The 23131-nt window shown below is 45.6% G+C and overlaps 1 protein-coding gene across 1 annotated transcript in view; it reads right to left on the bottom strand.

Annotated features, from left to right (window-relative positions):
- The window catches only part of ADCK1 (aarF domain containing kinase 1), a 76423-nt gene extending 53557 nt beyond the window's left edge, over nucleotides 1–22866 (bottom strand). Inside the window, exons 1-2 of the mRNA XM_032188650.1 lie at nucleotides 22737–22866; nucleotides 18166–18249 (exon numbers count right to left, since the gene is read on the bottom strand). Coding sequence (XP_032044541.1) covers nucleotides 18166–18249; nucleotides 22737–22862 — 210 coding nt within the window. The 5' untranslated portion in view covers nucleotides 22863–22866. The remainder of the gene's footprint in view (nucleotides 1–18165; nucleotides 18250–22736) is intronic.
- Between the last annotated feature and the right edge of the window lie 265 nt (nucleotides 22867–23131).

Raw genomic sequence — 23131 nt, 5'->3', positions numbered from 1 at the left:
TGTTTGGAAGGGGAAAGAAAAAAATGTTAAAAATATCAAAATGCCATTGTATAAATTGAAAGCGCAAACCTCACCTTGGATGCTGGACATACCATCGCAGAAAGAGGTATGGAAGAAAAAAACAAGAGGATAGAGAAGGAGAGAAAAAAAATTATCATGGTCCTGAAAAGAGCCCATAAAAAGAGATTTAAAATGTTATGGGGCAGTTTTGATTAGAGAGTTGATGCATAAGAAAGAAAGGAGTTACATGAAAAAATAAAAATCAAATCTCCCATTCCTATTTCCAGCTCTCACAAAACAGCAAATAATAGGGCATTCCACAAAGCAACAATCCTTTTAGTTATTTTTTTACATCCCATTTTGCACAGTACAGCATTAACCAATGGCACTCACTGTCAGAGGATAGAGAAGCCAAGAGCTTAATGGAATTCAGAAAGGCTTTAGACATTTATGATAAAACAACCATACCTGATTTAATATGGAGCTTTTCATCTCTAAAAGTGTTTTTACAAAGCTCTTTACAAAACTCAGGATCGCTATCCCCCATTTTACAGACTCATAAGAACATTACGTGTAATAAAATGTCTAAAGGGCTTTAAACACTCTTGCTCAAGGCATCAAGACAAAAATTACCCTATTGATCGGCCACAGTGAGAGACAGAATGCAAACAGGGTGCACTGATGCTCCCAGCATCATTAAAATCTCTTAAGAACCTATTTGGTGGATTCATCTCCCACACTCCAATTATATCAGTCACCTCTTCTGCTGGGGGTTCAACTGGTTTCCAAAAATCTTCTGTATCAGCTAAATTCTCTATCACTGCAAGGACTTTGGACGCTGGTGATGTCTGTGACTCCTTGCTTTCTTCCCATGGCACAGCAGAAGTACCACTCAGGGTCATTTATATTAAGCCTTTGGGATGCTGGGAGGTATCTCGTGGTGCAGGGTGTGTGGAAACATCCCAGGTACGTATCCTGTGGGCTCTCCCAGGGATGTCTGCAGCAGCAGGACACTGCACTGGAAAAGCCAGGCTGCCCCTTGGACTCCGCTGTCCCATACAGTGGAAGGGAAGACAGCATCACCCTCCTGCAGTGGGTATCCCCAGAACGCCTTCAGCGATGGGTGGAGACAACACATGTCACAGGAGACAGGAAAGCGATCTAGACACATCCCTTTCTCTTCCACACCTGATGACAGGGCCACGTGCACGTGACTGGTAGAACTACAGAATGACTTTAAATGACCCAGGGCAGCACAAACTGGAGAAGAACAAAAAAGTCCACTCCCACTTCACACAGATAGGGACTTCAAGCAAGTGCCACGCCAAGTATCTGTGGATCTGTGAAGATGTTTAGGGAGCATGCAGCTGTTGGTGAGGTGAACAGGGTACTTGGGTCCTTTAAAAACCACAACAGAAAACCTAGAACCCATTGCAGCAACAGCGTGGTTGGGTCCAAGGGGCTCTTATCCCCTCTTCCAACCACTGTGAGCACACAGTTCATATAAACTGCTATAGCCTGCACTAACACTATCAGCCTGGTAATCAAACTGACTGACAGCAGGGATGCTGCACTGAGACACAACTCTAAATGGAATTCTTATTACCTCTTTTATATACTATCTTTTCTGCCTGCTTTTTACAGAAGCTTGATCTTCTGCACACCAGATATTTCCCATTCAAATGCTTCCTTACAGTACGACTTACTGATCACACTGCTGATGGCAGGCTGAGCACACATCTTTGGAATTGGAATAACTCCTGGTGCAGCGTACCCCACAATCAAATACTTCATTATTTGTGTAAGGTACATGTAACATTCATATGGGTTTGTCTGTGGATGTCTAACCATAGGAGACCAGGGCATTTCAGGAGTCCTCACTTCAGCAGGTGTGTTGTCACCCTTTTAGTCCTGTACTTTTTGGTTAGTTCCACTTAGGGCAAACCCTGGGTAAAAAGGCATCCACCAATTCTCAGTTTTGACTGCCAGAGCTCAAAAGAGTCCTAGCAGAGATCAAAATCCTTCAGAAGTTGTAGCACAACAGCAGGTAGCCAGTGGGACAGCCAGGAAGTAGGAAAGAGTTATAGCTTGCAAAGGATACAGACTTAAGGGATCATCTCTGTCCTGAAGTGACAAGGTCATAGCCCCTCAGTTCCATGTCACACAACCAGCAGGACGGCCACTGAACTGCACAAACAGAAGGATATACGCAGTGAACCTCTGTCAGCTGAAATCTGGTGTTGGCCTTACATCACCAGTGCTAAAGCAACTGAAATTAAAGCAAACGAACACATTTCACCATTAAATGAAATCCTCTCTGGAAATCAGAAAGTTTGGAAAAGCCCACTCCCCACTAAACAGATACGCAACCTCTCACCCTTTGAACCATCAAAACTGCGAATTTCCATGCAGAAGCACCCGCAGGCACTGACCTCCCACCTACAGTGCACTAATACCACAAGGTGATTCTCAACCATTTGGAGGACTGGTGTCTAACAGGCCTAGCAACAAAGCCCTAGTTAGAGACACCCCGTGATTAGGGACCCATTTACACTCGGCTGAGGTCCATCTCTTTGACCAGTCTCATCCAGGCTGCACTGGGAGGAGGAAGCAGCACTGCTCGACCCCAGCGCCGAGCACCAGCAGCCACCTTGCTGATCTCTGCCGGCTGGTGCATGCACAGCCAGCGCCGATCGGCTGCTTGAGTTCCATCTTCATTTTGCTCCAAGCTCGGTCATTTGTGCTCTGATTATCTCTCATTACTGACGACCTTGCTGTAATGAGTTTTAATCTGCCTCGTATTAATTAGAAACATTTTCATTAGCCAGCTCAATTTTAGGTAAATAGCTAATAGAAGCAACTGAGCTGCAATTAGTTATCTGTGGGGCAGTTCAGGAAAAAAATCAGAAGGGAGCAGCTGTTCCCATCTAAACACCTCTGTGATATAATGCAACTATTCTAAGTCTCCTTAGCAGGGACAACAAGGAGTGCACAGAAGGGATGGTCAGATACAAGGGAAAAATAACAGCTGAAATAACTGGGATGTTGCACTTCTACAGCTATGGCATTACCTGCCCAAGCTCACCAACTAATGGTTCCAGATCAAACTGCTGAACACTGCAATCTGAGAGTCAAGTTGATCCCTTTCTGCCTCCAGACATCACAGGCTCATAGTCTAGGAGCCTTAACCATAAGACTATTTAACACTCTTACTGCCAGTTTCACATACACCTCTGAAAGCATTTCACGAAGGCAAACCCTCTTTCTTCTCCTTTGATCCAAGAAAATGAACTCATACGAATGAAACAATTCAACTGGGTCCCACAAGGAACACCACTGGCAGGACTGGGAATAAAAATCAAAGCTCCCAATTCTGTACTTTGTGCTATATTACCTACATGACACACCCGACACAAAAGGACAGGCAGAACTTTGCAAAAAGACCATCTCTTACCAGTCAGGTTTATCTCAGAGACATTTTTTGCTTCTAGCATCTATGCCTGTCTGTTTCAGATGGTCTCTCCTTCACAGTTAGAGAAGCTGATGATTTACTGTAAATACACACCAAAGTAACACCAGGGCAGGTATCACCTCACTACAGATATGAAAGTTAAACTTTGGAAGGTAAAAAGGGAAAAGAAATTTACAACGATAAGATGTTCTGAAGCCTCTGGGCAGTATGGGAAACTTACATGCCAAAGCCTGATCTAGTTCTGAGGAAACTTGGAGGGCACCAATGCAAAAGGAAGGCTCATTTCCATTCCATATGTTAAATCAGACATTTTGTATCTCACATAGCTCCCTCCTATCACTGTCATGCCTTTATCTTTTATTTACAATGCTAAGACAACCCCAATGCTGTTTTCAGACCCTTTTTGCTGAACCCTTTTTGGGTTCTGACAGATCTGCAATGCACCCACCAAGGATGTCCGGCACACGGCTGGGCTGCTGGACTGGCAGAGGACTCACGGGGCAGTGCAGGCACTGTGCCACACGCCAGGACTCTGCTGGCAGGCCGTCTGCAGGCTTACCCCTACATCCATCCCCCAGATGATCTCACACAGGTATGGAAATGCCTTGTTGTATCCACCTTTCCTATTGGGAAGGAAAAGTGCTGAGCTGTGTCCAACACACGGCATGAAGTCCATTCTCTCTTGAAGCTGTTTTCAACCCTGAGAGAAGTGCTCTCCAGAAAACAATACTCCAAAAACAACCCATGACACAACAGACCCTTCACACAGCCTCTCTTTTGGGGTAGGTACACTTGCATGAATGGCACCTACTCATCAAGATAAGTTAAGATCAGGTCTTAAGATCAGAGCACCCATGGAGGAGAGGAACTCACTCAGCACCGCGGCTGCACAGAGACATATGCAGAAGCTGCACGTGTCTTAATCCATTGATCACAGTGCCTGCAGCTCCTGGTACAGAGGCAGGTGAAACGATAATAAATGTGACACAGCATCTTTCAGAACCTTGCTAACAAAATTAATTCAGCTCAGCTTGGATCAAATCATGTGGGCTGGCAGTAGAAACAAGCTGAGGGTTGTAAAGACACCATCTTAAACGTCTGTGTGTTTAGCTATGGGGGGGGGCACCCAGCCATCAGTCCGATTAAACCCTGCTTTTTTTTTTTGTTGTTTGTTTTTGCTATTTTCAGTTGCTGTAAGGAGCAAGATCAACTGAGATATGTTATATTCACAAGTGTTCCCTAAACAGAAACTGCTGACAACACACCCTACAGATTCCGGAGACTAATAACCTAACAGCAAGAAATAATTTTGAGCAGCAAAAATTACCTAAAGGGAGAACGCTCCCCAGACAGCCATAGGCATGCAAGGAAACACTGGGTAGGCAGTAGCATGGGATGAGAGTGCTGGTCCTGGGCCATGGGGAGGGTGGGGAAATGAGCTCAATCGAGGCCACAGTAGGGATTAGCTGCCACTGAATCAGTTCTGGCTATGCACAGGGAAGCTGCACACTGGGGAGAAGGGTATGGAGATGGTCTCTTCACTTAAAAAAAAAAAAAAAGTCCAAAATCCCAGATAAAGTAGAGCGAGCAAAACAAACAAGGTGGAGTATGTCAGGAGCCCCTACAAGACAGCTGAACCAGAATGGCATCAGGAGTTTCATGATTTGCTTTAATAATAGAACTAGGTGATACCGGGCAGATTAACTTGGTAACATTTTACAACTGCTCAAGAGGTCAGACACTGTAAATGGGAAAGGAAGCACACAGAGTGTTACCAGGTATAGCAAAGAGGTGGAAGATGTGATAAAATCAGTATCAAGGCCATCTGTTCAATGCTGAATATTCCTGGCCTCCAAAGGAAAGTGAAGGAGCCTAGCAGCAGAGATGAAGATGAACATCTGACAGCTTCTTCCCTTAGTACCCATACTCCATCCTGCAATAAAATGGCACTGGAAAAGCCATGGAGTCTGGATGAACCACATTGACTGGCAAGGTACATCAGGATGGATGTTCCAAACAGAAGGAAAGATGGAGAAAGCTCAGCAAAGTCTCACCAAGCTCAGCAGCAGTGGGCCAAGACGGGGTAGCGTCACACAGTCTGCTCTCCCCAGTGTGGGGGTGCGGGGAAGAAGGAAGCACAGAGGCAGCCGTTGCAGCTGGAGGGGAGAAATCGTCACATCCACTTTGTCAGCACCACAGAATCCGGGCTGACATTTTTCTCTTCCCAGCAGTCGAATCCCACCCTACCAGCTGCACGTCACAGCTGACCTCCAGTCAGGACCTATCTCAGTCAACATCAGGCGATGAAGCCCTGCGACAGCAGCTTCTCCCCCTTGTGCATATGCAGCTTCTCTCCTGGCAGGTCACTCCAACGGCCGGGACAGCACAGCAACCAGGCTCCCTCAGTCACGGCCACACAGATGAGCACCAGCACTCACAGTTTGGTCACAGAGCACAGAAAGAAGAAATTCCATCGCAGCCTCTCTAGAGACCTCAGTAAGACATTGCCTTACCAAATTGACAGAGGCAGATTCTTTTCCCCTTCTTTAGTCTGAGAAGCTCTGACCTTTAAAGTACAGCCCTCTTCCCAGAGGAACAGGGTGCCTGAAGAGGAGAGAGACAGCAACACATGAAATACCTAGAAGTGATTAAATTAGATTGACTAGGAAGTCAGGAAAGATAACAACCATGGGATTATGCTGTCAATTCCAAAAAACTGCAGTGACTGTCATAGCACTACGTCCAACAGAAGGAGAGTGGCTGTGGCGGCACTAAGTCATCATCAGTGGTATAGCACAGGCCTAATTTAAAAAGGCCTATGATGAAGAGGGGAAAAAAAAAAAAAAAGAAAAAATGTCCCTTTGTTACTCAGCAGATCTGTTCCCCTCTGGGTATCAGCCAGAGTTGCTGACTTCAGTGAAAAACACATAAATTACTCCAGCTTTTTCCTCCAGCAAAGAGCACAGAGCTACACACCCAGAAAGGCTGCTGGTGTCTATTGGCACCCCAGCAATGATCCCACCATGGGAGACTGAGCTGATGTCTCTCCTGATCCACGTACAATCAATAGACTTGCTAAACTGCAATTAGAAGGTCAGATCCTTCCTCACAGCCACTCCTCTGCTTTCATACTGGAAACATTAGGTTTGTATAGGTGCCAATGGGAGCAGGATTGGGAAAAAATGGACTTATGTGGGTGCTACTGGAGATAGCACTTGGTCTACTGAATCTTCCTGGCTGCACAAGCAACAGAGAACCTATAACGGCTTTGAGGGTGCCACTTAAAAAAAAAAGGCATGAGATAGCAGTTCAAAAAAGTAAAAATATTTGACATGGCATCACGTTGAGATAAACAAACCAACAGCCCAGGTGAACCTGTATGTTGGTAAGTCATTATCCAGAGCAGATTACTTTTGCTCCCACCATAGGCAGAAGGAATTACCCCCAGCAGTACCAGAGACAATTGCCTTTATTGCAGTTGGTATCACAACGAACAACACTTGGCTGGGGCTCACTGAGGATGTGAAGGGAATAAAATTGAGATCATCTTTATAAAAGCTTACATATTCAACATTTTGCCCTTTCCATTGCCAGGTGTTGAGTTCTCTCTCTCATCTAAGAGATGAATGAGCATCCACAAGGTAGGGATACCGCATTTGTAAATGTCAAATATATTATAAGAAACAAGAGGAAAAGAGTCAGTAAAGCTGTTGAATGTCTTCTTTCATTCTAAATTTAAGAAAACAGAGCATCCCTCCACCTGCAGACTCACTGTAAGCCACTATTTTACTTCTGAGAAACTGGGTACAACAAGAAATATTGTCAGTGCATGGGGAGCTGGGCACAAAGCCAACAAGAAAAAGAGCAGAAAGCCTCCACCTTCAGGTTACCTAACCCATCCAAGACCACAGTGACTGGTCCATAGTCTGGACGAGTGGTTCAGCCTAGGGCATTCTGAAATGATCTCTGCCCAATTGCCTGCGAAAGAATCTCTCTACCTTTATCCCCCACCCTCCCAGAGAAGCAGCTACAAACAGCAAGAAATGGGCTTTATCCAGTGGAAATCTAGGATAGTTTTTTTCTTAATATGAGATGCTGATTACTACAGATCACCTCTGCAAGTACCCCAAGGAGCAGGGTAAGAGAAGCCTATTCCATCATCACTCAATTACAACACTTCTGTGGACAAAACTACAAATCTGGCAGCGCCTGCCACAATTTGAGAAACAAAACATCATCTAGGAGGTTTCCGTCTGAATCTCATGTGGCAAATGTTGAGGTTCCTTTGAGAAAAGGACAAGAACCTGATATAAGAGACTAACACCAGACAAAAAAAAAAAAAAAAAAAAAAAACATACAAAGGTGACACTGCAGTGGAGACAATAGGCAAGAGAATCTTCATCAACAGACAAGTCAAAAATAGGCAGTTTCCAACAAAACTTGCATGCCAAAAAAGACCACAGAGAATTGCCATCATGCAAGATTGACATGAAGCAAAGCAATGAGAAGAAATCAGATGCTAGTAATCCAGAAGCAATGCTGTCTGTGACTTCCAGTATATTTAAGATTAAAATATTTACATACTTGACAGAGACGCAGAGATCCTATGAAGGAGGCCGAAGTCACAATGAAACATTAACAGGCCTCCTCCAGGAGGCAGCTTTAAGTCTATGTTAAGTCTGTTCTAGATCCTAAAATAAGCTCCTTCTTAATTGTGTGCTCATCAGCACCTCGGATTCACTGGCATCCCACAGTAGGCAGTCAGTGATGAGATGCACATCTCACTGCCTCTTTGAATGCCCTGTAAGCAAGTCTATATAAATTGTTGTCCTGACTACACATAGCTGGGTGAACTCCTAAATGCAGCCATGAGCAATTTGGGTATTTCTAACTCCTGTGCTCTTGGGCTTGGACAACGCTTCAGTCACAGGGAGGCAGAGTGCCACAGTCACTCCCACCACAGGCTTGCAGCTGTCTTAGGGCCACCCCACACCAGTCCTCAGCATAATTTAGGACAGGTAGTCTGCAACTTCCAGAGGGACACGGGCAGGCAGAACATCATTGGCTATCTGGAACTCAACCAGCACATCGGATCTGACATTCCTCACACCAGGAACCCTCAGTGGCCATAAAACAGCCTAAGTAATGACTTTGTCTTGTTCTAAAATCCATCGAACCCACACATCCAGCATTCCTCACTTCCAAGCCTTCACAACACTGCTCACCCATGACCCCACCAGTCCAATCCCAACCACGAAGACTTGCCCTCCATATGGCAATACCCTGTCTCATGCTGATTTTGGCATGCGATACCGGGGAGCCAAAAGCTCAATAAAAGCAAGTTTAGAAACACATTCTACACACTATTCCTAGGCTTGCAAATCCCTCATCTCCAGCAAAATAAGTGTTGGTTTACAGTAAAGCACATGTTCCTAACAGTTATATGGGAGCTGTTAGATTTTACTATTCAATTGCCTGAAAGGAGGAAAAGAAATCTCCTCTGTTGGCCTATTAATCTGTCATAACGAGACTCTTCATAATTAATTTGTCCCTAACAGTTGCTTTGTAATGATAGCGAGAGAATATTTCAGGAATGGCAATTACCTCTGGTGTCAAAATGATGAGGAAAACAAATGTTCAACCATCAACAAAATGCAGTGCCTTTTCCACTCCCACCCGATGGTGGGTGACAGCACTGCACATCGGAATTACAGTGCGGTTAATTACTACGCATGTTGCAATTGAGAATTCATTTCCCTTCTTGAGATGAAATCTGTTGAGCAATGCAGGTGGAAGGAGGAGCATCTGCTACTGGGATGGTGGTTGTGTCTTATCTGTACTTTATTTCTTTAATTAACTACACATATGTCCAGTAATTATAAGCAGTAAATGTTTTTGGAGATATTTTAAGCAACCTTCCTTCATTAGCTGCATATATGCCCGACCATTTCAAAGATTTTGCAAAAGGGCAGAATGTCTTTTTTTGTTGTTGCTTTATTTAAATTTAGTATCCTTCAAACAAAAGCCACAAACCTGCATTAGTCTTTCAATACTAATATGAAATGTAACAGCCTCTGTAGGCTGCTCGTAAATGAAAGAGTTTCTTGAACTGGAAGCTCATTAAATTTGAGCACGTTATGGAACCTGATGTCTGACTATTTTGGGAGTGAGATTTCTAGGAAAGAAGTTAAAGCATGCGTAGGTGCTCATCTCTCCAGGTGAAGATCAAGCTCAGCCATTGCGGGGAACCTTACTCTAGAAAAGGACTGGGAAGGGAAATTCTCCTGGCTCAGCTGCTATTGACACAAGCATGCAAAGCCGCAGCATTGGAAGACCTGCCTGGGGTTGACAATGAATCCACACAGGACCTGGGTCTTGATTTTCTCTGAAAAAAAATCAATCTTGTGGCGAACCTTTGCCATGTGAGGCACCAGTAAGTGCAGTGCTGGGTGAAGAAAGTCTGTGCCCCATCTGGTAAAAGCCCTGCAGGAGGGTGGAGTAAGTCTGTACAGAGACAGCATGGGAAGCTGCCTGTGTTCAGATGGGAATACACCAGGAGAGGTGCCTGTATAAAGCTACTGCTGCTTGCATTTTGCCCAGTCCTGAGCCACACCAAGCTCTTGCTACCCCAAAATCAAAATACAGGTTTAGAAGAATCAGACATCACCCTCGTTCCTGGTACACACAGTCCCTAACCTGTGGCCTCTGGGGCCAGTGAAGGTGGAGGGAAGCTGCAGTGGATGTAAGCCCTGGCGGTCAGGGAAGCAGGAGCTGGTACAGCTCTTGGGAGCCCTCCACACACAGCAGGTTGCAGATATCTCATCTTCAAGTGAACAGCCCAGCACAAGCACCAGCCCAGGGTGAGGAAAATATGGCCCCAGCTAACAGCCTTGCTGCTGCTCGCTCCCCATCGCTCAGGAGTGATCATTTCATTACGACGTTGCTCAGTCAAGGATCACCACTCTGTGTCTTGGCAATGGATGTCTCCCAATTCAGATTACCACAGCAAAACCTCAGCTTACTGAAAGAAATACAAGCAGGGAAGCTGTCGTGTAAAAGAAGAGATAGAGAACAGGCACTACCAGGGCACTGCAGAGATGAGAAAGCTCCTGCTGGGCTCTGGAAATGTCCAGCTGCGATGCCTGACTGTGAACACAAAGGAAAGGGCTCCGGGGAAGAAAGCCTATCTTCCCTACTTCTTTTCACACAACAATCCTACAATAAACAAATAGGAGTGCAAAGCCTGCTGCCCTTCAGCAATGCTGAAAAAAACAACTTGTGTTCAGAGCAACCCTACGATAACAAACAGGCTGCATGGATACAGAGTTCACAGGCAACTCAAAACCAATATATTTTCCAACAGAAACTGCAGGGGCAGTAAAGGCATTTTAGGAGCTGTTTTTTTGAAAAGCAATTCTGCTAGTGACCTTTTCAGTGAATTTACCTCTAAATTCAGCAAAGCTGGCAAGGCAGTAAATGGGTGCAAGCTTGGCAGGAGGCATTTCATAAAGCACTGTGCATGCGTGTGTATGTGCAGGCTCACACGCAGCTTCATTGTTGAAGTGGAGCTAGGAACAGAGCAGAGGCTGTATGAAGATGACCCTTGCCACTATGTTTATCTGCTCCCTGTGGGCCCCTTCCAAGTCACATCAGCTCAGTACACTGACAAAAACACGTTGTTACTGGTGTCAGACCTGCCAAGATGCTGCTGCTGCAGAGGAGGGAACAGCAAGCTGCTCTGATGGTGCACCATCAGCACAATTTGCAGTCACTCAGACAGGGCTCTTTCTCTCTCTCTCTCAAAAAAAGAAAAAAAAAAAAAAAAAAAAGGAATGGGAGAAACCCCAAACCAATTCTATTGGGATCAGAAGTACACTTAACTATGGTAGCAGGGAATGTGATTACCATTTCGGATTCACTCAAAGCCATCTTTGACTCTGTCTTGGAAGTGGCTATTTGAGCAGAAATGCTCACATGCTGAACACACAGGCACACATCTACACGTAGACACACCTCTGTCCAGATCTACTGAAATGCAGACATGTTCACATCAGCAGGTTTCTAGGCAGGGCATAGACACCATAGTCAATAAATTAAGCAGTAGCTTCCAAGCCTGGCATTGGATTCTATGTTTTGCTTTGTCTCTAGACAAACTCAGAGAAACAGCTGCCTTTTTCTCCCAGTGGACAGGGCTTCCTCAGCCTGACAAAGTCTGGCCTGGCCCTGAGGCACTAGATGGAGAAAGACAGCAGAGTTGCCTTCAGGGATACCTTTACCTCAAGTATGCAACTTGGGTAGCCCTCACACAGGTGAAAGGGTTTGTTTGAAAGCCACCAAGATGCCTTCCACATTGCAAGAACTTCATGGAAGCGTTTGCAAGACACCACCCAGCACAGCCATCCCCTCTGCACTCACTTCCCAGACCAAATGAAGACACTGGCTTGACAGGTAAGGTAATTGTGTGCTACCCTCCAGCACATTCTTTTATCAGATACACTTTGGGGAGAACGTGATAAGGTCACTGGTTTAGCAGAGCAAATCCACAGTTTTCAGCTCTTCTCTACAATTCCAACCTGGCCTGCTATATGAAATATCCTCTGCATGCAACATCAGTCTGTCTACCTGTTTCAACTTTGCTGTACTCTATCCCCATATGAATGTTTACATATCTATTTTTCCCCAATCTCAGATAGTATTATTTCAATTCTCAAGACAGATGTCTTCTTTTTTTTAAATAGGTAAAGCACTGGTTACCTGCCATCTCTATTGATTTAACAGGCAGCCTCCAACAACCAAGTTGTTTCAGCTTCTGTCAATTCCCATGAAGGGCTGGGCCATTATTCTTCTGAGGTCCCTTCCAACATGGGCTTTCTGATTCTTTGAGGTTATCTAAACCAACCTTGTGTTCAAGGCTACACAATCCCTCATTAAGGAAACATCCTATCAAAGGGTCTGATCCAAAGTCAATGGGAGCAGTCTTAAGTTCCTTAAAGTAGCATCCTATGCAATCCTGCTTTCTTTTTGCTTCCTTCCCTCTTCAACTTTGAGAAATCTTGTGTCTATCTATTTGCAACACTCATACCTGGGATGAAAATCTAGGCAAATAAGTCTCAACCACACACTCTTCAGAGCCTCTCTTTACAAGTCTGACCTTGCATTAAGGTGTTCATTCCACATTAGGTCTCAAGGTGTAGTCCAAACACTAGATCAAATAAAATTATTTCTTCGCTTCCCAGTTGCTCCTTTTATAGTGCTCCTCATGGTGCAAGCTCCTCACAGCCTACATCCTTCAAGAGCTCCCTGATGGGTTCCTCACTGCACCAGCTGAAATGTTCTTCAGATGTTCCTCTGGCTATTAGGTACCTCTTCAGAAGCTGTAAGGATGCAGGGATTCAAATGCAAAGGGATAGCCCCACCTGGAGGAGAGAAGGCAAAATGCTCGCAAGGCCCATAGCTTCATTCTGCTGGGGAGCTGCCAGGAACGTGCAGGACCACTTAGGAAATCCTCTGCACAGACCAGAAGCATGCCTGACACCTCACCCATGCTCCTGGAGAGAAGCGTTTCAGGAATGAGGGTGCAGAGCCATCAAGACAAGTGCAGTGGATGAGGCACTGCCTCTTTTCCCCTCACCTCTCTCCTTCCTCCTCCTCCAGAAGTGTCACAATGGCCCATTTCTCTGAATAAATCCCTGCAGAGGACTGAAGAACATCCTGCTTTGTAGGCACACATCCCAAAAAATGGACCTTCCTGCAATGCTACTAAATTAAAACCTAGTGATGTTGTGGCCATAACGTTCAGCTGACAGCACTCTAGAAAGCAGGAGGAGGAAAAGGAAGTTTCTTATAATTGTAAGATTTATTTTACAGCTTGTTATGTGTTTTCAGTGCAAAGCTTTCATGCTTTATGTGTTGGCAGGAAGCTTGCTAGACAGCAGCGCTCAAATGGAGAGTCATCAAGCCTACAGCTGGCCCTGCTAGTAGCTTCTTTAGACTGCATTAGCACCAACCCTGCCTTCTAGATGAAGAGATATCCTGGGGAGGACATAATGGGGCAACCTCGCATGATCAGCTCAGGGACTGTAGATGGGCTGTGAGGCTCTTCACCTCTTACTGGTTCCCATTTAGCTTGGTGACAGGAAGTCACTGCCACCTAATGGCTATTCCATGTCTCGTAAGGGAGCTCTTTTGCTCCTCAGCCCAGTTCACCACAAATTCAAGTCGAAGAGAACCACCACTGCATGCACAGGCTGTGGTGCAGAACAGCCCCCAGTCCCTGCTCAGGGCTGGCTGAAGGAATGCCATGGAGACCTCCCAGGCATTGCTCTCTGCAGACACAGCCCAGCTCCATCACGAAGGAACTATTTTAAGATGCCCTTCCTACTAAGGCACGCAGCATTACTTAACCATGGGGAAGGGCCACAGACACAGGCTGTTTTACTGGTCTGAGCTATCCAGGAATTGGAGGCTATTTTTGGAAAAAATATGCACGTGTGCTCACTCTTTCTTTCCAGGGCAGTAGGGTCCTTCAGTCAGGCAACTTCACTGTGAAACATCTCTTTTTTGATAATACCCACCTCACTTTGAGAAATAAAGTCAACATATGCCAGGAATAACTCTTATGGAGCAAGAAATCCCATTCTGTATAATGATGGCACAAGATTACACGTTCCAAATATTTGCCCAGCTACTGACAGCCCAATAACCAAGAGTTTGAATGAGAACCACCACATTCTGCTCACAAAAGGAAGAAAGTTAATTAACCTCCCCAAATGTCTTTTCCCTGACAAAGCAATTCTGTTGCCAGCAAAGTTAATTCAAGAATGGATTCTTACCGTCTCCAGAGACACCTGGACCAGAGATCTTTTCTCTCCTTGCCATCTCCTCCTCTCAGTTTAAAAAAATACCTGCATCAACATTTGCAGCAGTACCTTCTGTCGTACATCGGAAGATGACAAGATTTTCAGCTGTGGCCACTAGTGCAGAAACCTGCAAGATGACTGACCCGCTGCGATCCTCTCACTACAATGACAACAACATAGGAGCCCACTGATGCCAGCCCTTAAACAAACAGCTCATTGCGAGATACCTCCTGACTGACAGCAGGATCAACAGAAATTGATGCCGGCAATATAAGAAGTGTCAACCAAGACATGCAGGTGCTGTGATGAGAGCCACGCTGGAAATGTCACAGAGTAGGCTGACTCGGGACTGGGGAGACAAATACTCAAGGAGGCAGAAGATTATCAGAGAAATGCAGCCCTCTACAGAATAAAATTGTTTGTTGAGGAAGTAACAGGTAAGAAATGTCCCACTTGGGAAATGGCTCTGTGCCCTCCTCTGATCCTCGGTACGAGCAGAGACAGGAATAGGAAGAAATGCCCAAGTGTACTAGTACAAAGATGGTCAGAACCACTTCGTGGAAGAGACAAGCACTGAAGAAACCTCAAAGCTCCACAGATGTTACTGACACTGGACTTACAGACATACAGAGTCTTGGGGCTAACCATGGCTACACCACTTGGCCTTGCCATCAGTACATTGGCAATATCATCAAAAGCAGGACAAAGGCAGCTAGCCCAGGAAACGATCCAGTTCCACGTATGGTCTCACCAGTGGTGAGCTGAAGCGAGCACTGCTTTACCCCTGCTAAGGCAGTGGCAGCAGTGGAAAAGGTAAGACTTCTTCCCTCTTCATCGCTGTTTAATAAGAGCTATGAGTGCCTTCAGGAAGGTGGTTCCTCATGTCTCCTGGCTGATGGAAACAACAGAGATGTGTAAGTGATTTAAACCAGCCCCAGGGTCACACAGTGGCATTCCAGCTACTGCTTCCTGCCCTGTGGAAAGCAGAAAATACTTCCCTGATCTACTGACCATAAAAGGTGCTGAGATCTGGCTAGCTGAGGACATTAGCATCAAAGTGGTGCCTGAGAAACAGAAAAATAGAGTAAGATTGAAGAGTTTTCCTTGGAGCTACATTGGAACCTGGCTAAAAGCCCCCAGGGAACCCATTTCCTTTTTAATCTGCTCAGCATTTAATTGCTTCCTAATGACTATGTCCCTGGTTCACCCCAACGGGCTCAGGGACTGGTGCTGCCACTGAGGCTTCCCATCTCCCAGCTGAGCCTGTGGGTTCCTTTAGAAGCCCTGGTTTGGAGGCTGGCTGGGAATCCACCAAGAGTTAAGCATTATCATTTGCACTCAAGTAGCACCCATCAGTATGCTGAGTACCAGGAGGAGCTACACAGCAGGGAGCCCTTCCCCATTCCCAGATGCAAGCCCAGACACAAGTGCAGCTGCACTGACCCCCTCACCAGAGGAAGAGGCACAGCAGCTGCACCCAGACCTGCTGGCACTATCCGCAGTCCCGGGGACACCAAGCCCCTGCCTCACAGCATCGCTGTTCCAAGCACAGCACCAGAAATGAAACTGGAAATCAGTAAACAATTCACACACATGTTTAAAAGGAAAGTCCAAACTCAGCATATGAAGAGGAGGTGCAGCTGGCTTCAGGGGAGGAACAGCAAGCCAAAAGAATACAATGAACGTCTGAAAGCACCAAAGATCTATCCAGGAGAGAGGCAAGTATGATTAACATCTAAATAAATATCCTTTACTTACAACACATACTTGGGAGGGTCATTCACATCCTCTTGGTCCCATCCACTGATTAACCTTTAGTACCAACTCAACAGATCTTCAAAGTCACCCCCTTCTGAGCTGGTCCAACACCAACAAACTCAGCTCCCACAAGCTGTTCAAAGAGCTGCAAGATGGTAAAAACTTGGTTGCCATCCACTTGGAGCTGCATTGAAATAAAGGGATTGTTGTGCAGTGCTCTAAACCCAGAAAATCCTCTGCTGCCAAGCTGATGCTTTCCGAGCACAAGCACTGCAGTGACGTTGCTGAGGGACCCACGACTACTTACTGCTAGTTCCAGGCTCAGTGGTGGCCTTCCAAAAATACCTACCCACAGCAGGACAGGCTTCCAAAGGCCAAAGAGCTTTGTCATATCACACTATGCCTGCACTTACTTTCTTCTTTGTCTTCCAGCTCATTCTCCTTGATGCAGCCAGAGGCTAGTGCTGGCCACACAGAGCCAGGGGCCGTGCCACATGCAGAGGCCGCCTCAGCTGGTCCTGTCTGCCAAGCAGAGAGAGCACCACACTATGCAGTGCCAGCAAACAGGGCCTGTCCTGGCTGCCTGGGGCATGAATTGACAAACCATCAATGCCTGCATGACAGAGGTTAATGAAGCCATGAAGGCACATGGCAAAAGGTCAGGAATTTGCAAGGGCTGCTACGAGCTGCTGCCAAGTAACAAGCTGTCCACAGCATTGATAACTCCATAACTTGGGTGTCGCTCAAGAAAGCTACAAAGCTTCTGCAAACCAGGATTCAAAGCAAGTGGCAGAGACATGGGAAGATGGAAAGCAGAGCTCCAGACTCCCAACGTGTTTATCCCTATTTATGCCAGTGCATTAGCACCACTCACCTGGGATGAGGAGCTACAGCAGAACAGTTCAGCATCTTCACACAGAAGCAGAGGATAAGAAAAAAAAAAAAAAAAAAAAAAAACAGAAAAGCTGCTCTGCAAACTGTTCCAAACACTCGAAGACCACACTGATGGTGTTGGTTTTCTGACAGATGAATACTGAAGTCAAATGTTATTGATTTCTAACTCCGGACAAGGTCTGAACCAGCATGGCTGACACAGGCTTGGTACAGTGCATGAAATAGAGCCCAATGTTCAACCATAAGCCAGGCCCATCGCTGCTTCCAGCTTCAGAGCCCCTCCGGTCTGAGCATCCCTGGAGAGCATTACCCAATACATTACAGCCACACCAGTGGCCCAAATCCAACAAGTACTAAGACAAAGAAGGTGAAAGACCATACTTTAAAAATGTTACACAGATGTGTGTAATTCAGCACAACCTGTATTTCCCAATCCGAAGAGGCCCTGAGCTGCAATAGCAGAGACACTGGCTACACTACATACACTCAAGTACGACTCAGTGTCACTCACAGCTCAAGGTACCGTAGGGCTGCAGGACAGAGTGAAAGGTGCAGCACAGGACTGAGAGGAGCAACAGAGGTGCTTATCTTACCTCTCACTAGAAATGCTTTCTCTATTCACATCAATTAGTCACATCAAAACACAACGGAAGACAGTCTTGTAGTGCAATCTACCTTCATTTGCCCAGTTACTAATTTCTTTAACGATTTGCAAGCCTGATTCACACCCCTATTATTTTCCATCCAACACTTCTTTTACTTAAATCTCTCAGCCTTCATATTACAGCTATTATCCTACTTGGATAAGCAAGATAAGAAACCACTGCCAGACCCCTCCCAGCAGCTGACCTCCACACTACCAGTCTGGGCAGCAGGGATCCAGTAACAGAGCCCAGATGCATCTTGCCCCATACACTAAGAACATCAATGTCTAAAGGGCATACGTGAGCACTGTTTGCACATGCCTGTTCTTGACAAAGTGACTTATCCATCAGGCAGTGTAGGTCTTGCCAGATTTTATTCAATATGCTGCAGTTTGGCTCTGCTTTTATCAACAGTTTAGTAGAAGGCATATTGAATTATTAGGCTGACAGCCTGATAGTTTGCATTACAGCAATGGCTTTAGCAACACACCTTTGCCTTGTGCAGTTTCTGAGGAACACAGTTCAGTGTATCACCTACCTGTGATTTAAGGGAGTCATACTCCTCTGATCCATACGGGACGCTCCGAAGGGAGGTGAGGTAGTCATAGCTGATTACTGCCGTCTGAAAATTAAACCAGAAAAAATAATAAACTGTCTGTTAAGGATAAATGTATGCAGCTTAGGCTCCAAAGACTAGACTCTATAGTGGAGTTTACAGTAACAGACTCAGAAGAATTTGAACAAAAAGTACATTTGAATGAACATTTACAGAAAACAGTGCATTGATCTCATTGATATGCACCTCCCCCCCCAAAAAAAAAACAGCACTTGGCATGCCTATATTGTCTTCCATGTGAGAAACTCAAAGAGCTTTTGTAATTTCTGTACAGCACCTTGCACTGTGGCTCCTATGCTCAGCCAGCCACCTGGGGTTTCCACTATAAGGTCTGCTGCCAGTAAGAGAGATCATGAAGTCCTGTTTGTGCCCTACCAGTTACCCCACACTTCATCTTTACACCTCCTGCCTGCCTAACCACACTGGTCAGCTCAGTCTGGTCAGATGGCTCAGCAGGGAACAGGGTGACTGAAGAGAAGCTCCCTGATTAGCACAAGTACTCGGGATATTCAACTTCCTGAAGGACTAGAGGGCAAAAGGGCCAGATACCCAATCACAGAGGTACAGCATGGGGATTCATCTAAAGCTTATTAGCTAAATATAGCCACAGACAATAGACATTAGATTCTTAAGTGTCCTAATGATTTCTGAAAATGGATCTTGGGTATTTCACAACTCCATCCTCTGTCGAAAGTCTCTCTCTTTTCACAGTTAGAATGCCAGCAAATGAACAACGGGATGGGATAACAGCCCCCCTTTCACTGCAAAATGCCTAGGAAGGACACAGATCAAGCACATCAAGCATAGACAAGGGATCTGCAGAGCCAGGGAGAAGATAGGATCCAGTCTGGTTTGAAACAGCATTACTGGAGCAGACACAAGGGAAACAGTCAAAAGACCAGAGAAGCTTCCACAAGGAAATCAACAGGGAATCAGCTAAAAATAGACACACTTTTTTCCATGTGGAGCTTAGGTTTCTCACGTTTCCTGTTTCCCAGATTGGAAACTGAGTACAACATTTTTTTTTTTTTTTTCTTCTGGCTTTTCAGGCTCTCTTGCCCTTAATGATGAACTCAGGAGCTACACCGCTACGCAGACACACATTTGGAAGAAAAAAAATTCAAAGCATCTTTCCAACCTCAAAGAATAACTTTGAAGTGGAGGGACGTTCAAATCAGCCTGGCATGAATGCTTGAGTTGGTTCTCATTTTATCTCTGGCCCACGAGGGTAATTATCACCTCCAACTTGAAGAGAAGCAGCTAACAGATTGGCCTGTATTACAGAGGAAGAGGGAATTAATTTAGCGTTTGCTAATTACATCATAATCTTAAACACTAAATTAGTGTTATGATGATCCTGATAGGCAACCCTGACATTGCCAAATCCCTGCTCGTGTCTGAGATATATCCCAGCTAGAGCACGGAATATTCACTCCATGGACCCAAAACAACCTGGAGCCCCTCAAAGAAATATGGCAAACGCACAACTGCTCTGCCAGGTTCCTTTACCAGAGCACAGAAACTGGCTGAGATGTGATGCCGCCCAGTCTACTGACTTCATTCTCATACAAGACTAGCACCATAATTTATGTTAGTGTGAGGCTGAGTCTCCAAGACATAAGAAGACCTACAAGATCAACCTCCGCTTACAAATGCTGGATTACTTCAACAGATCCTGTATCCAACCTAGCATTAAGCGTCCCAAAGGCTTGTGCTTCCACTTCGATTCCATTAACTCTCCACGACTCCTACAGCTATCCTTGGATCTCATCAGATCATGGCAAAATGTTTTTTTCTGAATACTTATCTATCTACATGTAAGCAAAAGCCAGTTCCCTGAACTGAGGCTCGGGAAAGAAATTTTCTACTAGGGAACTTCATGTTTCTCAGGAAGTCCACAAAGGACAACTGAACCAACATGCTTAAAATACAGGCACACTCAAATCTTTCTAATCAAACTCAGATGAAAACTGTCTGGAGTCTTAGTGGTCTAACTCAGGTTTCTTAACCTCAATGTGTTCTTTCTTTCAAGTTTTGCTGTGTTGTTTTTTTTTGCCCCAACACTGTAACTTATCTTACATTTTTTCATCTGACGCTGCTGAACTCAGTTCTTAAGAACTACAGCCTTCCAGTTACAGCCTCCTTTTATCTGAATACAATCCAATGATAGGGTCAAGCAACCAGTTAAGAAGCCTGGACAGGGCTAGATTGAAGGACAGACATGTTAGGTCCATGTAGATGCCACCAATATCCAAAGTTTGCTACAGAACCTCAGCTTTCATTTGCAGAAAGAGCAATCCCAAGAAGCTGAAAGCTTCTTGGAAATGAACACACTGAATTGCTCTACTGGCTTCAGCCTGTGTATGGCCCAGGAACGAGACCAGTTTGTGCTGCCAGTGCCCAGATGAGAGCTGACCCCTGCTTTTCCAGCTAGGAGCTGACCCCAAGGTAGGAAGACAGATCACTGGTGCAGCAGGACTAAAGGATCTCTCAGGACCAACCTGACCATATGCAGTCCCATGTATTAAAGCAACAGAAATTTCAAAAAGAGACAGAAAATTCTTGTTTGAAAAATACACAGACACAAGCACATGCTGCCATCAGAGCATCGGCAGCACTTCTGGCTCGTAGCCATGGGTGCAGAACCCTCAAAGGCATTAAAGAGCAGGGCCAGCAAAGTGCTTTTCAGCCCATGACTTATGACTTCCCTGAAGGCAGGGGACACGAAAGTCAAGCACATCTTTCGATTTGGCAGCATCTAAAGCAAAGGAACACCAGGAACACTGTCTAAACATGAGGAAGGACTTCTATACTGTGTGAGTGACTGAGCACTGGCACAGACTCCCCAGAGAGGCTGTGGGGTCTCCCCTCGTCGGAGATCTTCAAAAACCACCTGGGGATGGGGCTGGGCAACCTGCTCTGGGTGGCCCTGCTTGAGCAGGAGGTTGGACCAGGTGACCTCTAGAGGTCCCTGCCGATCTCTGCCATTCTGTGATTGTCTGATGAGAATCTTCTTTCCCCTACTTTTTCGCTGGGGAAATACGCTCTCACCACCACTCGAAACACAGACCATCTGCACAGCCTCATCACTGAGTATTTCTCACTCTTTTTTGTCTTAAACAGAATACAGCCACAAAAACAAACAAACACCGGTTTCAAGTAGATGAAGAAACATTGATCAAGCAGGCAGAACTCATGGGCAGACTGGGCAGCCCAAACACCCTGGATAACAGACTCTTCTCGAGCTGCAATAATCTGTGCTCCCTCTCTGTGCCCATGTTCACATGCAGAAAAAGGGAGAGCTGCTCCTTGCCACCAGGCAGTGCTGCTTTATAGTCAGGGACAGAGCACAAAATTTAACACTTGTTTTAAGAAGGGAAGACTAAAATTCATATTTCTGCCCTCACGCTTTTCAAAATAAACATGTTTTCACAACAATTCATTGCGCAGCCTGCACATATAAATGGCATGGCATGTGAGCCAACCAGCAGAGCTTGTTTCATATTGCATCTGCTATCAGGAGCTGACTGCCTGTAAAACTCATTAATTAAGTGCTTAGAAGTCATAGAACATGCACACAGACAGAAGCTTAGCACTGGGGGTCTGTAAATGATGGAGACTGTGGCCTGAAGTGACAGGTGCGTAATGCAAGTGAGGTACAGACAGACCAACATCCCCTCCTGAGTCTCTGCTCTCCTTGTTCCTGGCTGCTCATGGGTTCATCACTGAATGGCCCCCAGGAGAAGGCAACAACCTGGCTGGCAGTCTCCATCCTCAGGTTTTCTGAAGCTGTGATCAACACAAGGGTGAAATAGCAATGATGCTAGGAGGGTTTATTAGGACACCTTTATTAAGGAAGCGAGGATTTATTTTCTGTATCTGGAAGCCAATGCAATCTCAGGAGCAGATCACCTCCCACTCTCACTTCACATTTGCTTTGAGAATGATCTACGAAGCACCTGCCCTTCTCTACCCAAATTTCTTATAACTAGGCTCTCAGGGCAATGGCAGCCATAGGACACCAATACAACAACCTCAATGCTTTAAACAAAATGTCCCAGCGTAAAAAGTTGCATATGCAAATTACAAATCAAGACACAGCAGTTTGAACTACATCACTGTTAAAGGCAGCAGGAGACCCTACCACATAACTGACCTTGAAGGGTGGCTGATGGCGATGTGGGCCCAAAGTAAGCCCTTCTTCCAAAGACCCCACACAATCCAGGAAGACAGGGACAGTTCTCTGCAGCCCAGTACCTCTGTTTGGTTCTTTCCAAAATGTGCAAATGACACCTCTATTCCGTCTATGCTTTCACCCATTTTCTCCTCAGTGTGTCAACAACTTGAGGAGCCCCCTTCCTGACCGTCTGACTCAGGGAGAGACTGCTAAATGGAAAAGGAGAGAGGGACTGCAAGGAATCCCAAGTTTTTGTGAACTCCAATTCCCTTACCCACCTAGGAATCTTCCTGTACTTCACCTGTACGACACTTACTGTGGCAATGGCTCGGCCCACACGAACCACTCCAAAATCATTGGGGTCCAGGAACTTGTTGCCATACAGATAGATGCCAGAAGTGGCTGCTGCCAGTGAGGCAAGCTTCAAGGCCCTTCGTGCCATGACTGATGAACCCTGCCAAGACACAAAAAAGCAACACCTGAGAATGATGTAGTGAAGCCTACAGGGACCTTAGAGTTTAAGTTTTAATCACTCCTTTTCTAATTACGCATTGCTAGCACTGCTCCCAGCCAAGAGCTCATGCAATCACACAGCAACCAAACACAAGCAATTCTGCTCTGACCCCACTGTTATTTCTAAATCAAGTGTCCACAGGCCGCAAATCTAGAAGTAATTCACTCTGCTAGACCTTGTGTAACCACCACTCAACA

Source organism: Aythya fuligula, chromosome 5, assembly GCF_009819795.1.
Source record: "Aythya fuligula isolate bAytFul2 chromosome 5, bAytFul2.pri, whole genome shotgun sequence".
Classification (NCBI taxonomy): Eukaryota; Metazoa; Chordata; class Aves; order Anseriformes; family Anatidae; genus Aythya; species Aythya fuligula.
Note: the sequence above shows the minus strand (reverse complement) of the source record. Positions and strands in the feature narration are given on the sequence as shown.